Consider the following 19162-nt stretch of genomic DNA (forward strand, 5'->3'; position numbering starts at 1 on the left):
ATTCAAAACACTGAAAAGATCCAAATACTCAACTTCTAAATTAATGTCACCAAGTCACCTACCTAAGAACCACTGAATATTAAACATGATTTGGCCTAGGGATATAGAGCGCTTGCACAGTATGCACCAAGCCCTGGGTTCTATCTATCCCAGCACCACATAAAACATGAAAGTATGGTGGCACAGCCTGTAAGGCCAGCACCCAAGAACTGGAGGGAGGCTCCTAAATTTAGCAACATCCTCAGCCACACAGCTAGTCCTAGCTAAGGCAGCCTGGAATACATGAGCCTCTAACTCAAACAGATGATAGACAGGCAGACAGAAAGACAGACAGGAGACCAAGAAGACGGCTCAGCAGGTAGAAGGCTTGAGGCCTCTTATAAGCTCCATCCCCAGATCACAGCTGGTAGAAGGTGAAAACTGATTCCCAAGAGTGTCATCTTCTACCTCTACATACAGGTCGTGCATGACATTAGCATACCTGTACTCGCTCAAACTAGAATAAAATAACTTTTAAAAAATACACGCATGTGCCATGCAATGATGGCGCACACCTTTAATCCCAGCCTTGTCTCAAAAAAGTGTGTGTGTGTGTGTGTATGTGTTACTGTATACATGTGAAGGTCAGAAGACACCTTTTGGGAGTCAGTTCTCTTCTACCATGTGGGTTCCAGAACCCACACTCAGTCTGTCAAACATTACCCACTGAGGCATCTCACAGTACCAGAGACACACATTATTCACCTTTTTTTTTTTTTCAAGACAGGGTTTCTCTGTATATTTGGTTCCTGTCCTAGAACTAGCTCTTGTAGACCAGGTTGGCCTCGAACTCACAGAAATCCACCTGCCTCTGCCTCCCAAGCGCTGGGATTAAAGGTGTGCGCCACTATCGCCCGGTTTCAATTACAAATATTTTAATAAGAACCAAAAGTGCCAGGTGATGCTGGCTCAGGCCTTTAATCCCAGCACTCAGGAGGCAGAGGCAGGCGAATCTCTGTGAATTCAGGGTCAGCCTGGTCTAAAGAATGAGTTCCCTGACGCCAGAGCTACATGAAGAAGCTGTCTATAGGAAAAAAAGAAAAGAACCAAAGGCTCTCCACACTAAAGAAACATTTCTGAATGTCTTCACACCAATTCCATCATTTCATAATTCCTATTCTGTCAGTTCATAAAAACATGGGGCACACTTAATTTACACATATATAATTAAATTTGATGAACTAATGATAAAGCTGATAAAAATGACTTAAAGGGCAAGAAAAGTATAATACACTAACTATAAGTACACCTTCAGATATTGTTATTGATTTTAAAAATTGAGACACCCTAAAAGATCTTGAACAGTTTCACCCATCACAGACCCCACCAGCCAGAGGTCACATCTCACACTTTCACTGGACTTCCCAAAGGCAAGCTGTCTGCATCACGGCAGCTGATAAAGCTAACTCTGAGAACTAACTCACAGGAGTCGGTTCCCTCCACCCACCATGTCTGTACAAACGGGCAGGCTAGCTACCAGCACACAATAAAGGAATCACTTTTAAAATTTAAAAAAAGATTCTACCCAAGACCTAAGCACACCCTATACACAAAGATGGAGTTAGATGAGCACGGGGTGAGCCACAGAAAGGACATTTCAAAGACACTCGGACAAATAAAGGAAGGGCTTCCTGAGGGGAGGAAGGCAGCCAGGAAGAGATGCTGGGGCAGGCTTCTTCATTGCACACGCTGGATGCGTGCACTGAACTAAATGGAAGAATGTGAAGAGGAGCAGCAGTGAGGACCTCCCTGGAGGAAAAGGTATGGCATTCCTAGTGGCAGTGACTGTCAGAGCATGAGGCTGGCAGGCAGCACCAGAGCCTTACCAAGACCAAAGCAGCAATTTGGGGCCACAGAAAACACACACAGTGCCTGCTCAAAGAAACAGCCCGGGGGGGACAAAGCCTGCACCCAGAAAGAGTAGAAGCGGAGCAGCTGAGGTTCCAGGAATGGGGCAGCAGAAGCAGCGATGACACGGCCCCTCAGCCTTCTAAAGCAGTCCAAAAGCAGATGCTGACTCACAGGCAAGCTGAGCTGAGCAATCGGCCCACACCTCAATGGAGACCGCTTGTCCGGTATTACTCACAGCCCAGCCTCCCTAAAAATACCTTCGAGGGGTGGTCACAGCTTGCAAAAAAGCACCGAAGAACTGGATCCCAGCCCCACCTGTGTCCCCAAGTCAAGACTTCTGTCTCTTCTAGAAAGGCACCTGTCTAAAGCACCTATAGAGAAGACATGAGCAACAGCATCAGTAAAAGCCGTGTACTGAGACGTGCAAAATACATGGGCCAGGACCACATCCGAGGGCCTCTATTGAGTTTCTGACCTGTACTCTGTCTGAACCGTGGGAGACATCAAGGTGTGTGGAAAGGAGAGTGACAGCAAGAGGTAACACAAGGAAGACCACCTGAGATGGTGTGACAGGGCTCAGGCTGTCTTTATTGGTCAAGGACAAAAATTCAAGGGAGGGAGGGAACTGTACCTAGTGATAAATGTGTACAGGCCTGGACAGGAGGGCTGGCGGGGCTTGTCGGTTTTGTTTCCGCCTCTCCTTCCAATGGTATTTCTTGCTCCACCTGAACCCATAGCTTAGGAGGAAATAAGGGTCTGGCTTTTGATAATGGTCAGAAAAAAATGTTCTCAGCCACTACACAGACTGGCTTCATTCTTTTGAGGTTTAGGGGATCAAGCTCAGGACCTTACGCATCGTAGGCAAGAGTTCTAACATGGAGTCACAAGGCATTTTAATTTTTTTCTTAATTTTGCTTTTTTGAGGTAGGCCCTCACAGCCCTGGAACGCACAGACCCACCAGCCTCTGCCTCCCCAATGCCAGGTCAAAGGGTACGTACCACCACACCCAGATTAAGTTAACTGGATGAATGCTTTTGCCTGTCTGTGTGTGTGCCACATGCATGCCCTGTGCGTGCAGAAGCCAGAAGTTGGTATCAGCTCTCCTAGTACTGGGCGCTAGAAGTCAAACCCCAGTTCATCTGCAAGAGCAGCCAGCATGCACCTGCTGAGCCATCTCTGTAGCCCCCCCACCACCACCAATGGGAAATTTTAAAATGACCTGACAATGTCTGCCCAGAGAAGTTTAAATTTCTCATTCCTCTTCATCTATAAAACAAATCTCACAAAGTGTCACAGGGCAGAGTGTCAGGACATTATGTAAACCTAGCGCTTGGAAGGTAGAGGCGGGAAGATGTCCAGCCTGGACCAGAGAGCATTCAATGCCTGCTGAACTACAAACAAAGACCCTTTCTCAAATATATAAATAAAGTTAAATACATGGAACTGCGATCACTATTTTCGCCTTCTACGACCAAAATAATTTAGACTGAGATAAAATATTTGCACTCTGGAGAGCCTCAACATGGGGGGAGGGAGCGGGGGTCCCCATAGGAAAAGGCCTCCAAAGAGCAGAGTGGTCTTCTCTTCAGGAAGAGACCGGAAAGGGAGATCAGGATCCATACAGGATAGGGCTGAGAGGTACTGAGAGATTTGCCCTTCTCTGTTGGATTTGACAGCGTTGAAGCTGTGCTATGGCTCCGTGTCTCAGCACCGACACTCTAGTCCCAGCTCTGCCACTAACTCTGTGACCAGCATACATGAGTAGCTCGGCCTCATTCCTCTCCTCTCCGCACGAGCAAGCTCCTGGGTTACAACACCACCACCCCAAAACACAAATTTTAAAACAGGTAGTTAGAGTGTTGACCTCTGGAGGCTCTGAAGTTCCTTGTAAATTGCTTATCTCAAAGCCTTTGTCTTTTTCCAGTTTCCTTTCACCAGAACATGGGTCTCCACCTGCCTTGTTTCTAGCCCCAACTGCACCAGGTTTGAGACTCCCAAAAGAGATCCAGTTTGTTCATGTTGACTTCGAAAACAAAAAGGAAGTTGGAAAGAAGGAAACTTTCAAAATCTTTAGTGGAAAAACGCTTAAGGACTGGAATAATTATGAGATAATTACAACAAACTGACCACACATGAAATTTTTTTAGAAGTCCGATGCTCTTTTAACGTTCTGAGACAGTGTTAAGTTGTCCAGGCTGGCGTCATACTCCATCTGGTACCACAGGCAAGTGGATTTTTTTTTTAAAAAAATTAATATACACTGTCTGGTGTAGTGGCCTGCACCTTTAATCCCAGTACTAAAGAGGCAGAGGCAGGTGGATCTCCCAGAGGGAGACCAGACTAGTCTATCTACATAAAGAGTTCCAAGGCAACCAGGAGACACTGTCTTAAAATACACACACACACACACACAATTCTTTAACCACAACAAGCCATCACATGCCCAAGATGTTCATTTTGAAAACTGCACCAAGAGACCCTTCTTTGGTTGGGAGTTCCCTCCGCTTCCTTGATGAGAAGCAGGTCAGCACAAAACTGGCTACTCCCACAGTGGCTAACTGCCCCTCCCATTCCAGCGGTCTAGGTGACCCTTCAAACCCATCCTTAATATCAACTGTGAAGGCCGTCTAATAGTAACACTGAATAAGGATGTTTTCGCCTTTTCAGTGTGTCACATTTCGGCCTCTGTGATGACTGAATTATTTAGGGGATGACCAAGGTCATTGTTTCTAAATGGTCCGTTCATCTGGAAGTTTAAAGTCTCTTCCCCAATAAGAGAACTGGACTTGCGGCTACCGTGCAACCTCCAACTTCACCTTAGGCATCGCTCTGGAAACACAGCCAGGAATTAGAAAAGGCAGGAACACTGGGAAGATAACAGGGTGGCAGAGCTAATTCCAAAACGAGCCAATAAAGAGTCCTGATAGGACTGGCATCCGGGTTTTGCCTAGCATTCCTAGACGCACTAGTGAAGAACATATTTTTAAACTTAATATGTTATAAGGCAAAGAGAAAATAACCTAATTCAGAGACCCAAACAGAATTGCAGCGTGCTAGCCATGGAAGCTAAAGACGACTTGAACTTAATAGATACCAGAGTTCTACAGGATACAACGCTGAGTGAGTCTGGGCTACTGGCCTAAAGTACTCCAGACCTGAAGGGAAAATACAAAAAAATCAAAATGGAGGAGGGGCCAAGGAGAAAAGGGCTGGAAGCAAAAAACCTCGTGGCGCGTGGCGCGCGTCTCATGGCGCCACCCAGCCTTCCTGCTCCGCGCTCTCCAGCCTGAGGACTCACCATCCCGCCTCACCAGCTCCCCCAGCACGCGGCATCCAGCTCCCCCACTCCCCGGCGCCCCTCGTGGAGCCCGAGCGCCCACTGAACTTGGAGGCTGTTAAACGGAAGGCGAGCCAGCAGCCACGTCTGAAAAGGCAGCAAGGGGGGGGGGGGGTAAAGAAAGAACCATCTGGGAGGGCTCCACCCTTCTCCACCTGCAGAAAAGACCCGAGGTGAAGCCAAGATGCTTGTCACTGCTGGGGGAAAAAAGAATGGGGGGAGGCTCCCTCGGAAAGTCAGACTCGGTAGCCCCTTCCCTGGGGTCCAAGGAAAGAAAGAGAGCAACCTGGACGCCGGAGAGCACGGAACCAGTACAACTTTCTCACTAAGACTGATCCTGTTTTCTCTTCCAACTGTAAAAGACAGCAACCCCCGCTGTCATCCCATCCGCGACAGCGCCCACCGAGCTTGGCTCCCTCCCGGAAAGCTCTGCACCCCCTAGGTGGGCTCCCGGTAGCCGGCGCGCCAGCTCGCGCATCCCCGCCACCCTCGCAGCCCGTGGGTTTGGGCGGCCGGCCAGGGCCAGACCGAGGCGGAGGAGCGCACGGGGGCTCCCCAAAAGCCCCATCCTCATCCCTGACTTGCAAAACAATAAGCATCCGCTTTTCGCCCCTCCCCCACAGGACCCTGACCACGAGTCCCAAACGCCACGGGGAACGGGCGAGAGAGCGCACCAACCCTGCGGGGAGGGTAGTGGGGACCCACACCCGGGACCCTCAATCGTCCCAGTACCCCGCCGATCCCCAACGCCGCGCCCGGAGCCTGCGCGAGGCTGGCGGCGCCTGAGCGCGGCGTCCGGGAGCGAGGAGCGCGCGGGCCACGCGGTGGCAGGCTGCAACTGCCACGGCCCGCGGGCGCCGGCCACATGTGCCGCCCGCCGAGCGGGTAGGGCGCGCGGACCCCTTACCTTGCCGCTGGCCGTGCCCCCGCTCACGCCGATCAGGAAGGGCTCGCCGCCGTTGGGCTGCTGGTGGTTCTGCAGGGTCTGCTCGCTGTCCCCGGCCATGACTCGCGCCGCCCCTCCTCTCGCAGCCTGTGCGAAGCGACGCACGCTCCCCGCCCGCGACCGACCCGGCTCGCTCAGCGTCTTCGTCGCCGCCGCCGCCGGTCGTCGCCGCTGCCGCCGCCGCCGAGGTCGAGGCTGGGCCGGCCGGCCGCGGCTGAAGCGGGGGAGGGGGAGGGAAGGGGAGGCCGAGACGGCTTTCCCGGAGGTGCTGAGAGCTCTCCTGTGCCCGTGGCGGCCCGTGGGGTTTACATCCCAGGCAGAGGTCAGCGTGATGAGGCTGCTCCAATCCGGGCCGGCTGCGAGCTGCTATTCGCCAGGAGTCTGGCCCCAGCCTCCGCCCCGCCCGGGCCCCGCCACCGCAGCCGCCGCCCGAGGTCTCTGGGAAAGGTGTGAGCGCCACTCCCCTCCCCACCCGCCGGATTAACCCTTTCCCGAACGGAGCCAGAGCCCGGGAGAAGAAACTGGCTGGGTCAGCGTTTTAATGCGCCTGTCTGCCTCCTATTTCAAAAGAGATCAAAAGCCAGAAGAAGCTGCCGAGAATGGAGGAAGTGCCTCAGGTTTGAGACGCAAAGCTGGGAAAGGCTGGGAAGATGGAGCTGGAGCACAATTAATGCCTGGACCCTTTATCCACACTAAAACTTGTGTTTTTAGTCGGACTCCCTTCCCACGCCCTGTATGCCAAAATAGTTTGTCAGCCGCTTGACTTTAGAGATTTCCTGTCTTGGAAACCCCCAAGTGCCATTTTCTTTAGCAGGTCTGTCCTCATGTGACTCCCCAAATGAAGGGTGACTGGAGGACAGTTCCCCCTCCTGGATAATCAGTGCCCTTCCACACCGCAGCATCCTGGATCCCCGTTACTGACAATTCCTGTGAAGCTGGGGTTGATGAAAAGAGAAACATAAAGTCATTTCGATTCATTGATGACTTTTAACTGTCGCAGTTTATTAGCCGGCCATGTGTCACTTAGTTAGGAAGACAATACCAAATAGAGACAGAGGAGTCGTCTTCATCTCCAGAGCCAAATTTCTTCAAGTGTGCCATGCCTCGGTGTTCCCATCTATAAAATGGAAATAATAATGGTGCTCACATGCTAGGATTTTTGTTGGCTGTCAATGAATTATCATAGGTAAAGTTTTTCGAACAATGCTTGAATATCACTGTTGAGCTTGTATTGGGGCTTGAAAAGACTTCTAAAGGACTGAACCAACTGAACCAGAAAGAGCAGCTGTGCTTGGCACGTGTGAAAGATTCTCTGGATTCTAAACCTTAACACTGAACTGATGGGGCCCTAAAGGGGGCTTAAGAGGTTGGAGAGATGACCCAGCCATTAAGAGCAGAGGTTGATCATCCAGAGGGACTCGGATACTATTCCCAGCACTCACATGGCAGCTCACAACAATCTGTAACTCCTGTTTCAGAGGATCTGATGCCCACTTCTGTCCCGTGTGCACCAGGCACACATGGTACACAGACATACATGCAGGCAAAACACCTATATACATAAAACAATTTTAAGTTTTAAAAAGTAAAAATGTAAAAGAGCTCATGTCTATCACATTCCCTTGTAAATATTAGTTTTGAATAATGTCAATGTAAATATTAGTTTTGAAGGTGTCAAGCACAATCGGTCAGGTGTTGGTGGCTCCTACCTTTCTTTGTTCATGCTGACTTCAAAAATAAAAAGGAAACTTCATTTTTTTTTCCTGACACAGAGTTTCTCTGTGTAGCTCTGGCTGTCCTGGAACTAGCTCTGTAGACTAGGCTGCTTCAAATTCAAAGATCTGCCTGCCTCTGCCTCCTGAGTGCTGGCATTAAAGGCGTGTGCCACCATGGCCCAGTTTGAGAATAGAATCTTCTGTAACCCAGGCTGATCCTTTGCTCCCTACTTAACTGAAGATGACCCTCCTTTTCCTCCAGTCTCCCCCTCCCACATGGTGGGATTCCAGGCATACACCACCAAGTTCACCTTACTAATGTCCTTTTCTCTTCTGAAATATTGTCACCAACAACACCAAACTCCATTCGGAAACCAAGATAAGAGTGGCTACCTGGTGTCCATAGGAGGCACTGGGAGAGGCTGGCTGGACCTCACCCCATCAAACGGCCCCTCTGACTGTAGGTGGGTCAACTTCTCCCAAAAGTCTCTCCTCTTCAAGGGGAGTATCAAGGGTTTGCAGATCTCTATTTATAGCCTAGTGTGAGGCCTGTGGAGTTTAATGAATCCACAGATTAACATGACTGTAGCTGGCAGCTAAGCCAAAAGGAAGAGAAAAGGCCAGAGCATGAGCTTTTCCAAAATAGCTTTAGATAGTTAAATATGGAAAATATCTTAGCACAAAAATTTTCAGTCGTATTTGAAACATCTTAAATTTAAATATCTTTTTTTTTTTTCCGAGAGAAGGTTTCTCTGTAGCTTTGGCGGCTGTCCTGGAACTAGCTCTTGTAGACCAGGCTGGCCTCGAACTCACAGCAATCCACCTGCCTCTACCTCCCGAGAGCTGGGATTAAAGGCGTGCACCACCACTGCTCAGATTAAATTTAAATATCTTAAGCAACCTACCTAGGCTGGGTATAAGGGCAAACACCTTTAATCCCAGCATTTGGGAGGCAGAGGCAATCAGATCTGTGAGCTCCAAGACAGCCAAGGCTACATAGAGATGCCTCTGTCAAAAAACAAAACAAAACAAAAACAAAAATAAAACCACCAAAAAAGTACAACAACAAAACCCACCATTGATATACTAATCCTGCTATATCATGTGACTAGTCCTGGGCCCATCTCTACCGTTAAAGATACTTTTGAGGACTTAAACTGACATTTCTTGCCCTTTTTCACTTCTAATTATTACATCCCAGCACTAGAACAGCGGTTGGCACAGAATGCGGCTTCAGCGAATGCTCCTTGAACGGATGAGGGAGGCCACATCTCATTTCTGCTGCATCCCCAACCCCCCCCCCCCCCCCCGCCCCCAGGAGAATGACAAGCAAGTAGGATGCGTCAGATGTGTGGTTGTTTAATGAACAAATGAATGAATAAAGATAAGGTTAAAAGGTACCAACAAGGGCTAAAGAGATGGCTCAGTGATTAAGAGCACTGACTGCTCTTCCTGAGGACCTGGGTTCAATTCCTAGCACCCATATGGCAGCTCACAACTGTAAATCCAGTTCCAGGGGATCTGACATCTTCACACCAATGCACATAAAGTTAAATCATAAAAAAGATACCAACAAATACACATGTTTTATCATTTTGAAATGGAAACATCCCTGTGATTGTAATTGAGAGAGACAGGAAGGAGGGGGGATGGAGGAGGGTCATTTGTCTATCTGTTGCTTTCATTGGTTAATTATTAAAGAAACTGCTTGGCCTTTGATAGGACAGCAACTTAGATAGGCGGAGTAAACAAAACAGAATTCTGGGAGAAAGAAAGCTGAGTTAAGCAGAAGCCATAGCTCTCCTCTCCGAGATGGATGCAGGTTAAGAATCTTCCTGGTAAGACACCACCTCGTGGTGCTACACTCATTAATAGAAATGGGTTAATCAAGATGTGCGAGTTAGCCGAGAAGAGGCTGAAACTAATGGACCAAGCAGTGTTTAAAAGAATACAGTTTCCGTGTAATTAATTTGGGTAAAGCTAGCCCTGCAGAGATGGGCAGGAACACAGCCCACTGCTCTTCCTTCAACAGAGGGGCCCTGGCTGTCCTGGAACTTGCCCTGTAGACCAGGATGGCATTGAACTCACAGAGACCTGCCTGACTCTGTCTCCCTAGTGCTAGGATTAGAGGAGTGTGCCACTAATTTTATTTTTTAATTTTTTTTCCTGGCATTACATTTTCGATGTACTTTGTCCCCACCAAAATTTCAAACTGATAATCGCTTTCCTATATAACAGTAAAAAAAAAAAAAAAGTTCTTGGGACCTTTTAAGGGAGATAGGTACAGGTCACATGAACTCCAACCTCACAATGGGATGAATGACATGGCGTTCTCCCTGGGTGGTCTACCTATCAGTCCTGGTCTCTCCAATGCTCCCTCTCTCACAAATGTCTCCTCTGTGGCATGGCATCTGCAAGACACTGCCCACACCCTGACCTTGCTTTGTCATCTTCCACGCTGTGAGAAAGAGTAAAACCAGTCCCCCACCAGAATGCTGGAGCCATGTGTGGAGGCATTCTTGTTTCCCAAAGCCTTCTTTAAATGTACACAGTAACTTTCTACACTAGTCCCAGTGTGCCTGTTACCCAGCTGAGCTTACCTAGTAGCCAAGTTAACGCAATACATCTGTTTGTACCTTGCTCAACACTAATAATAGTATTTGACTTCTGTACAGGAGTTAATATCCACAAAAATGCTCTGGAAATGGTGAAAGCTTTCTATAAAAAGATAAGGCCTGGGTAGCAGAGGAGGCCAGCTGCATGCGCCCACTCTGTTTCCCCTTCCCATCTTTAGGGCTGGCTTGCCTACACAAAAGAAGTTGCCCTCTGTTTACTCTCAGTATGGTGACCTCACCAAGGACTTAAGTGTCTTGCTCTCTACAGAGCAAAGCAAGCCGCCTCTGTTGCTCCCTGTGCTGTGTCATCCTCTCTTGAGAGCCAGTCACAAATCCCTTAGCCAGGGATGCTCACATCGTATTCGAGCCTCCTCTGCAATTACACTGCAGATGCGAATTAAGTGATTTCAATCTGATCCTCTGCACCTCCTATTAGGGAAGCCTTTGCCTTTCTAGCAAGAATGGTGAACTAAGTTGAAGAAACTTAAAAAAAAAAAAAAAAAAAAAAAAAAAAACATGTGTATAGTATATATGTACACGTGTATTAAGAGCTCCCACAGACTCAAGAAAATGTGTTTTCTTGCTATCTATGATGGTTCTTTTTCCTTTTATAGAGACTCAGCCTGCTCAAGTCCTGGCCTGGTGAAGGGTTGGAAATGAAGTCAGCAGGAGCAGGCAGCTACAGCGGTAGCTAGAGAGCAATGAGACATCCCTGTTTGACAGTCCTTTGCCTGCCTGCCCCAGCTCCTGAAGCACCAGCACCCGCTCCTTCTGAAAAGCCAACTGAATCTTTCTCCCTGCAGGTGCTTCAGGAACAATGACCCATTCTCCTATTGCCTATTCATCTCCCACCAGAAGAATATGCCACCACATTTCAGCACCATCCTGACCTCCCGCACAGAGGTCAAAACACTTAGCGTTTTCTTTTTGTCCTCTCCGTTGCCATTTCCACCTTTCCTCGGTCAGCAGTTGCTATGACAAAGCAGTACACAACTACTCTAAAGAGATGACCTTCTGATAGGAAGGCTATTTCAACCTCCACCCTGCGACCTTCATCTTTCAAGCTGCTGCTGATGCTATCAGGCATAAAAGCACAGTGCCTGGGGCAAAGGGAAGGAGGGAGGGGGAGGAGAGAGAGAGAGAGAGAGAGAGAGAGAGAGAGAGAGAGAGAGAGAGAGAGAGAGAGAAGAGTGCAGTGTCAGCCCTGCAGTAGCACCAGCAACAGCAGCTGCTGCAGCCATCTCCTGGCAGTGCGGCTGGAGATGCTAATGTTGGGCTCCGCCCCAGAAGTTGTGAATCAGGAATTCAGCGGACCGCCCTGAGCAGTCAAGAGCAGTCAGTCTTTCACAAGCTCCCCCAGGAGTCTTTTGCCCACTAAAGTTAGCGAGCCACTAACCCGGCTTGAGGATGAAGGGCTAGCTAGAAAACTGAAGTTTATGTCCTGGCTTTGTTTCTGACTTTGAGACAGGGTCTCACCTACCCCAGCCCAATCTGACTCAAACTTAAATCACAGAGCACTGTTCATGTTTTGCTGGGGATGAAACCCAGGGCTTTGCTCATGCTAGGTGAATAGCACTCCGTACCAGGCTTTTTATTTGTGGGCCGCCAACCAGCTCCCAAATCATGACACAGAGAATTATTATTAGCTTTGAGTGCTCCACCTAGCTTAGCCACATTTCTGGCTAGCTCTTTTAACTTAAGCTGTTTCTCTTTATCTACCTTTTGCCTTGGGGCTTTTAGCTTTTTTCTTTCTTCTGTATATTTTAATTTCACGGCTTCTTTACGTCTGTCTGCCTGGAGTCAGCCTAACTTCTTGCCCCAGGCATGTCCCTCTTTCTCTCCTCCTTCTCTCCTTCTCCCTTTTCCAACCTAGATTTAGCCTGTTTATTTTCTCTGCCCACCACCCCCACCTATCCTTTCTCTGCCTAGCTATTGGCTGTACAGCTCTTTATCAGACTAAGCAGGTGCCTTAGCAGGCAAAGTGAAACAAATACAAAAACACAGCTTTACATCATTAAACACACATCCTTACACCACTAAACAGATGCAGCATGAACAAAAGCAGCAGACCTTTTCACAGGTAAAGTAATATTCCGCAGCCTAAACAAGTATAACACATCTTTGCCCAGTTAAAATACTTCACAATAGCACTCCATCAAGGCAGCCACATCCGTAGCCCTCTGTCTAGCTTTGCAATCTTTTCTTTTTTCTTTTTTTTTTTTTTTGGCAAGTTACTTCAAGTCTGTAAACATTAGCACTGTTAAGTGATAACACTCTGGCAGGATGGTTGTGAAAATCATCACAAACTACCATACGCTCATTGCTAAGTGTCAACTCCTATCCCTGCTCTTTCTCCCTGCTGCCTGGATTATGCAGCGTGTACCATTCAGGGATTGGTATTCCTGATCTTCAGAGGCTCTTTCTAGTAAAAACCAAGACATACTGTCCTCCCATAAAGAAAATAAATACACACTTGGTACACAGACATACACACAAATATAATTTTTAAAAAAATCTCCAAGTAAAATGAGAGTGTGGAAGAGTCAAATGTTTAAACTGATATTTTTGTAAATGTATTTTTTAAAAGGTAATGATCAGAATAAGAACATTTATAAAGTCAGAATTTATCTCGAAGGCTTGGGGAAGAATGGGTTAGTAACTATGAATGGGTCTAGAATTCTTGATGTTGTGATGGTTTCACAACCTTGAACATACTGAAAAACACGGAGGAGCTACAGAGATGTTCCGGTCAGGAAACATCCTGCCACACAAGCATGACGCCCTGAGTTCAATCCCCGAAACCCACACAAAGTGCAGAATCAGCAAGCCTATCCACTTAGTGCTGGGGAGGGTGCCCAGGGATTGCTGGCCAACCGGTTTGGAGAAATCAGTGAGCTCCAGGTTCAGCAACCAATCTTGTCTCAAAAAATAAGGTGGGGGCTGGAGAGATGGCTCAGAGGTTAAGAGAACTGACTGCTGTTCCGGAGGTCCTGAGTTCAATTCCCAGCAGTCACATGATAGCTTACACCCATCTATAATGAGATCTGGTGCCCAGAACACTATATACATAATAAATAAATTAAAAAAAATAAGATGGAGGGGCTGGGGAGATGGCTCCGAGGTTAAGAACACTGCCTGTTCCTCCAGAGGATCTGGGTTCAATTCCCAGCACATGGTAGTTTACAAATGTCTATAACCCCAGTTCCAGGGTATCTTCACATCAATTCACATAAAATAAAGGTTTTCTTGTAGCCACTTGCTGACCTCAGATTTGCTGTGTAGCTAAGGATGATCTTGAATTCCTGATCCTCCTGAGTGCCAGGATTAACGGTATCTATGCTCTCACTCCACACCCACTTCGCAGGAAGGATAGCCTTCTCCATCTGTCAAGCACCTGTGGGCTAGCCTGAAATCCTCATCATACTAACCTTTTCTTTCTTTCTTTCTTTCTTTCTTTCTTTCTTTCTTTCTTTCTTTCTTTCTTTCCTTTTTTTAAAAAGAGAGATCATAACCAAAGAGAGAGAGAGAGAGAGAGAGAGAGAGAGAGAGAGAGAGAGAGAGAGAGAGATCATGCTGGGTGTGGTGGCATACACAGGGAGACAGGCTGACAGATCTCTGTGAGTTCAGGGCTGTAGTGATATGAGGGGCGGGGCTGCGTCCCCGGCACCCGGCCGCCCGCATGGCTAGCTTATGCCCGAAATAATTACACGGAAACTGTATTCTTTTAAACACTGCCTGGCCCGTTATCTGTAGCCTCTTATTGGCTAACTCTTACATGTTAATCTAACCCATTTCTAATAATCTGTGTAGCCCACAAGGTGGCTTACCAGAGAAGATCTTAACCTGCGTCTGTCTGGAGTGGGAGAATCATGACGACTCTTCGACTAAGCTTCTTTCTCCCAGCATTCTCTTCTGTTTACTCCACCCACCTAAGGGTTGGCCTATCAAGGGGCCTAGGCAGTTTCTTTATTAATAAGAAATCACTCCCACATCACAGGGCCAACCATGTCTGCACAGCAAGCTCCTGGCATGCCAAGGGCTAAATAAGGAGATCAAGGTTTTTTAATTAATTTTTATAATTTGTTAATTATTATTTTATGGGTATTGGTGCTTTGCCTGTAGGTATGTCTATGCGAGTGAGCCAGATTCCCTAGAATGGAGTTACAGACCATTGTAAGCTCGCCTATATGGGTGCTGGGAATTAAAGCCAGGATCTCTGGAAGAGCAGCCAGTATTCTTAACCACTGAACCATCTCTTTGGCCCTGGTTTTCCTTTAAAAGAAAAAAGGGGGGAAGGGAGAGATCCTCCTGGAAAGGAGATCATATTTCAATTTAGTGGAGAGGGGCAGGGCACTGGCGTATTCAAATGAACACATGTCGGAGGATAACCGTCAGGAATCAATTCTCTCCTTCCACTATGTGGGGCCTAAAGATTGAACTTGGGTTGTCAGACTTGTTGGCTAGTGCGTTAACCCTCTGAACCATCTCACTAGCTCCTGGCCTATTTTCTTGGTCCATTTCTAGTATCCTGTATTGGTCTGCTCCCTCCAAAAAGCGGGTGTCAAGATGAAATTACACACTTGAACAATTTCATTAAGGGAATGGTGTGGGACAGGAAATAGCAAGGGAGCCTGGGAAAGCTTTCCGATGGCAAGACAAGCTATGCCCTGAGTGAAGGCCAGACAGGGTAGAATCGCCTAGACTACGTGGGCAAACTCAGAAAGGTTGTGCCAAGCTGTTGACAATCAGAAGAGTCGACTGTCTCCTAGAAATGGACCTCACGTAATATCCTAGCTCTTAGCTCTTTCCCTTCATTGACTGGGAGCACAGCCAGGGAGAAAATGCAAAAACCAATCTCAGAGCCCAAGAGCTGGGCATCTTCTTTTGTCTGTTTGTTTGTTTATTTGTTTGGCTTTTTCTTTGTTTTTTTGAGACAGGGTTTCTCAGTAGCTGTGGAGACAGTCCTGAAACTTGCTCCGTAGACCAGGCTGGCCTCGAACTCACAGAGATCCGCCTACCTCTGCCTCCCGAGCGCTGGGATTAAAGGCGTGCGTCACTACCGCCTGGCAAACCAGACAAATTGGCTATGTATGCTCCTGTAGGCAAGCGGGCACTGCAGGCTACCATACACTGTGAATGAAATACTAAATCTCAAACTAAAATTGTCTCAGGAGGCAAGGCAGAAAAATCTCTATGAATTCAAGGCCAGCCTGAATTACACTGTGACTTCCAGGCCAACTAGAGCCTGGAATATTTTCTTTCAAAAAAAAAAAAAAAAAAGATACTTTATGTTTTTTCAAATACACCATTATTTTTCCTTCATATATATTGAGGCTTTCTTTTTTAGGCAGGGGCTGCTATATTTTAGAATGCCTCAAATTCATTGTTCTCAGTCTCCCAAGACATGTGCCACCCTGGTTATCTCTTTTAGAAGCATATATGTACTAATTGTGTATGTGCATACATATATACATATACATACATATATAAAACATAGGTATACACACACACACACAGAGACAGGATTCCACATGTTCCAGGTTGGCCTCATACTTACAATGTAAACAAAAATAACCTTGAATTTCTGATCTTGGTTCTGCATCCCAAAGGCTGGAATTACAGCCCTGTGCCGCAACGCCCAATTTTATTCAGTACTGGGAATCAAATCCAGGGCTTCATGCTTGCTAGGTAAGCATGTTAGCAACTGAGCAAAATCTCAACCTACATTGTTAAAAATTTTTTAATATATTACCTTTTATTGTGAAATGTCTCTATTATTCCTAGCAAGTCCTGTGTTCTAAATCTACTCGGAACCCAGTGATATAACATTTCCATAACATGTAAGGGGCTCCAAGTTCAATCATTTGAACCCAAAATAGCTTGACTGATATCAAAATAGCAACTACAGCTCATTCTCTCTCTCTCTCTCTCTCTCTCTCTGACTTTTTGTTTGTTTATTTTTTGTGACAGCCCTGGCTATCCTGGAACTTGCTTCGTAGACCAGGCTGACCTCGAATTCACAGAGCTCCGCCTGCCTCTGCCTCCCCCAAGCGTGCGCCACTACTGCTGCCACCTCCACCACCAGGTCCCATCTCTCGTAAAATTACTGTTTATACAGTGTATCCTTTCCCGACTTTTAGTTTTAATAGACTGTGCTCATTAATCTAAGCAATTTCTCTTGTTGACAGCCTATAACAGGATCTTGCTTGCTGCCTTATCTTGCCTGACAATCCATGATGGATCTGCTTGCAGGGTAATAGGTCAGCCAACCACAAATTCTTTCCGGATTTTTGGCTTATCTGTTAATGCCTTTATTTTGTTTTACAAAAATAGTTTTGCTAGATAAAGAACTCTGGGTTGAGAATTTTGTTTTGGGGTGTGTGTGTACACCTGCCCATCTGTATCTGCATCATATGGGTGTGGGCACCCCCAGAGCTGGGGTTAGAGGTAGTTGGGTACTGCCTGATGTGTGTGCTGGGAACTCTGTCAGAGCAGCGAGTGCTCTTACCTGCTGAGTGAGTCTTCACTTCCATCCTTGTTTGTTTTGAGATGAGGTCTGAAAGCCGAAGTTGGCCTCAGACTCAAAGGGGGTGGCTGATTCTGATTCTCTCTGAGTCCTGGGATTAGGACATGCTCCATCACAGCAAATTTGTGTAATACTAGAGACCCAACCAAAGGTTTCAAGTGTGCTAGACAAACCACTAAACGAGCTACACCCATAGCAGTTTTTTTGACAGAGTCTCACATTGACCTCCAAATCACAATCCTTTTGCCTCAGTTTCCCAAGGGTTAGGATTACTAGTTTGCAACACCATGCCAGGCTGGTCATCACTCTCTTTTCTTATTTTTCAACAACATATCTAGATTTAAACTGTTTAATCTGTTTCAGCGCCCGGCATGTCATTATTGGCGTTTTCAGGGTTTTGTCTTTAATTGTGTGTGTTGGGGGTGGGCAGGGAGGGAGACAGAGACAAGGAGAGAGGAAGAGACAGAGTTTATGTGGAAGTCAGACAACTTTTAGGAATCAGCTCTCTCTTCCCACCACGGTCAGGCTGGCAGGATTGGTGGCAAACACTTTTATCCTGCTGAGAAATCCACCAGTCTTCCACTGTCTATCTTTGCTAGTTTATCGTGTCTGCTCTGTCTGCCTTCTTGGCTAAGTTGCTCACTGTTTGGCATCACGGTTTGGCTGTCTAGGTTTGTAGTCGCGCAGAGGCTTAGGTAGCGGCTATATGCACACCTTGAGCCAGTTGGTACCCACCTGCTGCTGACTGATACATATGTGAACTGGGAAGGACTAGGACTCTGAGGCTGGGCTTCCCCAGGTCCCTTAGGTCATCTTCATTCCTGATAGTGTCCCATTTGGTCAAGGAAGTACGAAGAGCTACTGTTCTGCCTCTGTTCTCACCAAGATCCCTGTGTTAAGTCTCTTACCATTTTACACCTTGAACCAAAACTTCCATCTCAAACTGGCACTAGGGGTGTGAGATGACCCAGTGGGCAGAGACTCTTGCTAATAAGAACCTGAGTTCAGTCCCCGGGACTCAGCTCACACGGTGGGAGGAGGAAACCGAGTTCTGCAGGTTGTCCTGTGATCTCCAAGTACATGCTGTGGTCCTCCCATACACACACACACACACACACACACACACTCACACATACACACTCATCCACACATATACATATACACATGGTTTTTTTTTTTTTTTTAAGTTTCTTCAACTTAGTTCACCCTTCTTGCTAGAAAGGCAAAGGCTTTGGGGCTTTCTTCCCTATGCTGCGTAGAATCTCACTCTGTGGGAAAAGTTGCATCCAATTCGAAATGTGTCAAGCAAAATGAAACTTGAGGCCTGATATTTCCACCAGAGAATGTCATCGAACATTCAAAGAAAAATGTGGTGCTTTGAGCAAGGTATCCCCTGTAGTGTCGGTCCCCGGTCCCCATAACTAGGCCCCCAGCTGATGGCTATGTTTGGGGAGACTCAGGAAGTGTGGCCTTGTTGGAGAAAGTTTGCCACTGGAGGCAGAATTTGAAGTTTTAAAGCCTGCTCCAGTCCCAGGGTGCTTGTTTGCTTTCTGCTTGAGGTTGACCGGAGCCCTCAGTTTCCTGCTTCAATCACCAAGTCTTCACTCTGCCATCTTAAATGCTGGCTCCACGGCCGAAATAAAGCCTTTCTTGTGCAAGTCACCTTGCCCCTGGCATTCTATCAAGCAGCAGGAAAGTGACCAATATGAGAGTTAATGCCAAGCTTAAACACGTTCTGCCAGAGAGAAGAGAAGCCCTTGTAACTCATTTTATGTAAGACATAAGGGTACATGTACCGGGCTTTTTCTTTCGGGCCACCAACCAGCTCCCAGATCATAACACAGAGACTTATTATTTTGAATGCTCAGCCTAACTTAGGCATGTTTCTCTCTAGCTCTTTTAACTGAAATTAACCAGTTCTCTTTATCTGCCTTTGCTTCGGGGCTTTTTAGCTTGTCTTACTTTCTTGTGGTCTCTGCCTCTGGATGGTTGAAGGCCTCCTGGTTTCTAGCCCCGGGCTGTGACACTTGCTCTCCACCTTCTTCTCTTGTTCTTCTTCCTTTCTTTTGGGCTTAGATCTCTCCTATTTATTCTCTCTGTCTGGCCACTCTGCCTATCTTTTCTCTGCCTTG

General features: G+C 47.1%; 1 protein-coding gene across 1 annotated transcript in view; it reads right to left on the reverse strand.

The window, feature by feature from the left end:
* The window catches only part of Uck2 (uridine-cytidine kinase 2), a 66851-nt gene extending 60290 nt beyond the window's left edge, over window positions 1-6561 (reverse strand). The window contains exon 1 of the mRNA XM_050158331.1: window positions 6136-6561. Within this exon, the coding sequence (XP_050014288.1) occupies window positions 6136-6234 (99 nt within the window). The 5' untranslated portion in view covers window positions 6235-6561. The remainder of the gene's footprint in view (window positions 1-6135) is intronic.
* Window positions 6562-19162: the final 12601 nt, after the last annotated feature.

Source organism: Alexandromys fortis, unplaced genomic scaffold (genome assembly GCF_014885135.2).
Source record: "Alexandromys fortis isolate MF-2015 unplaced genomic scaffold, M_Fortis_MF-2015_v1.1 scaffold_97, whole genome shotgun sequence".
Classification (NCBI taxonomy): Eukaryota; Metazoa; Chordata; class Mammalia; order Rodentia; family Cricetidae; genus Alexandromys; species Alexandromys fortis.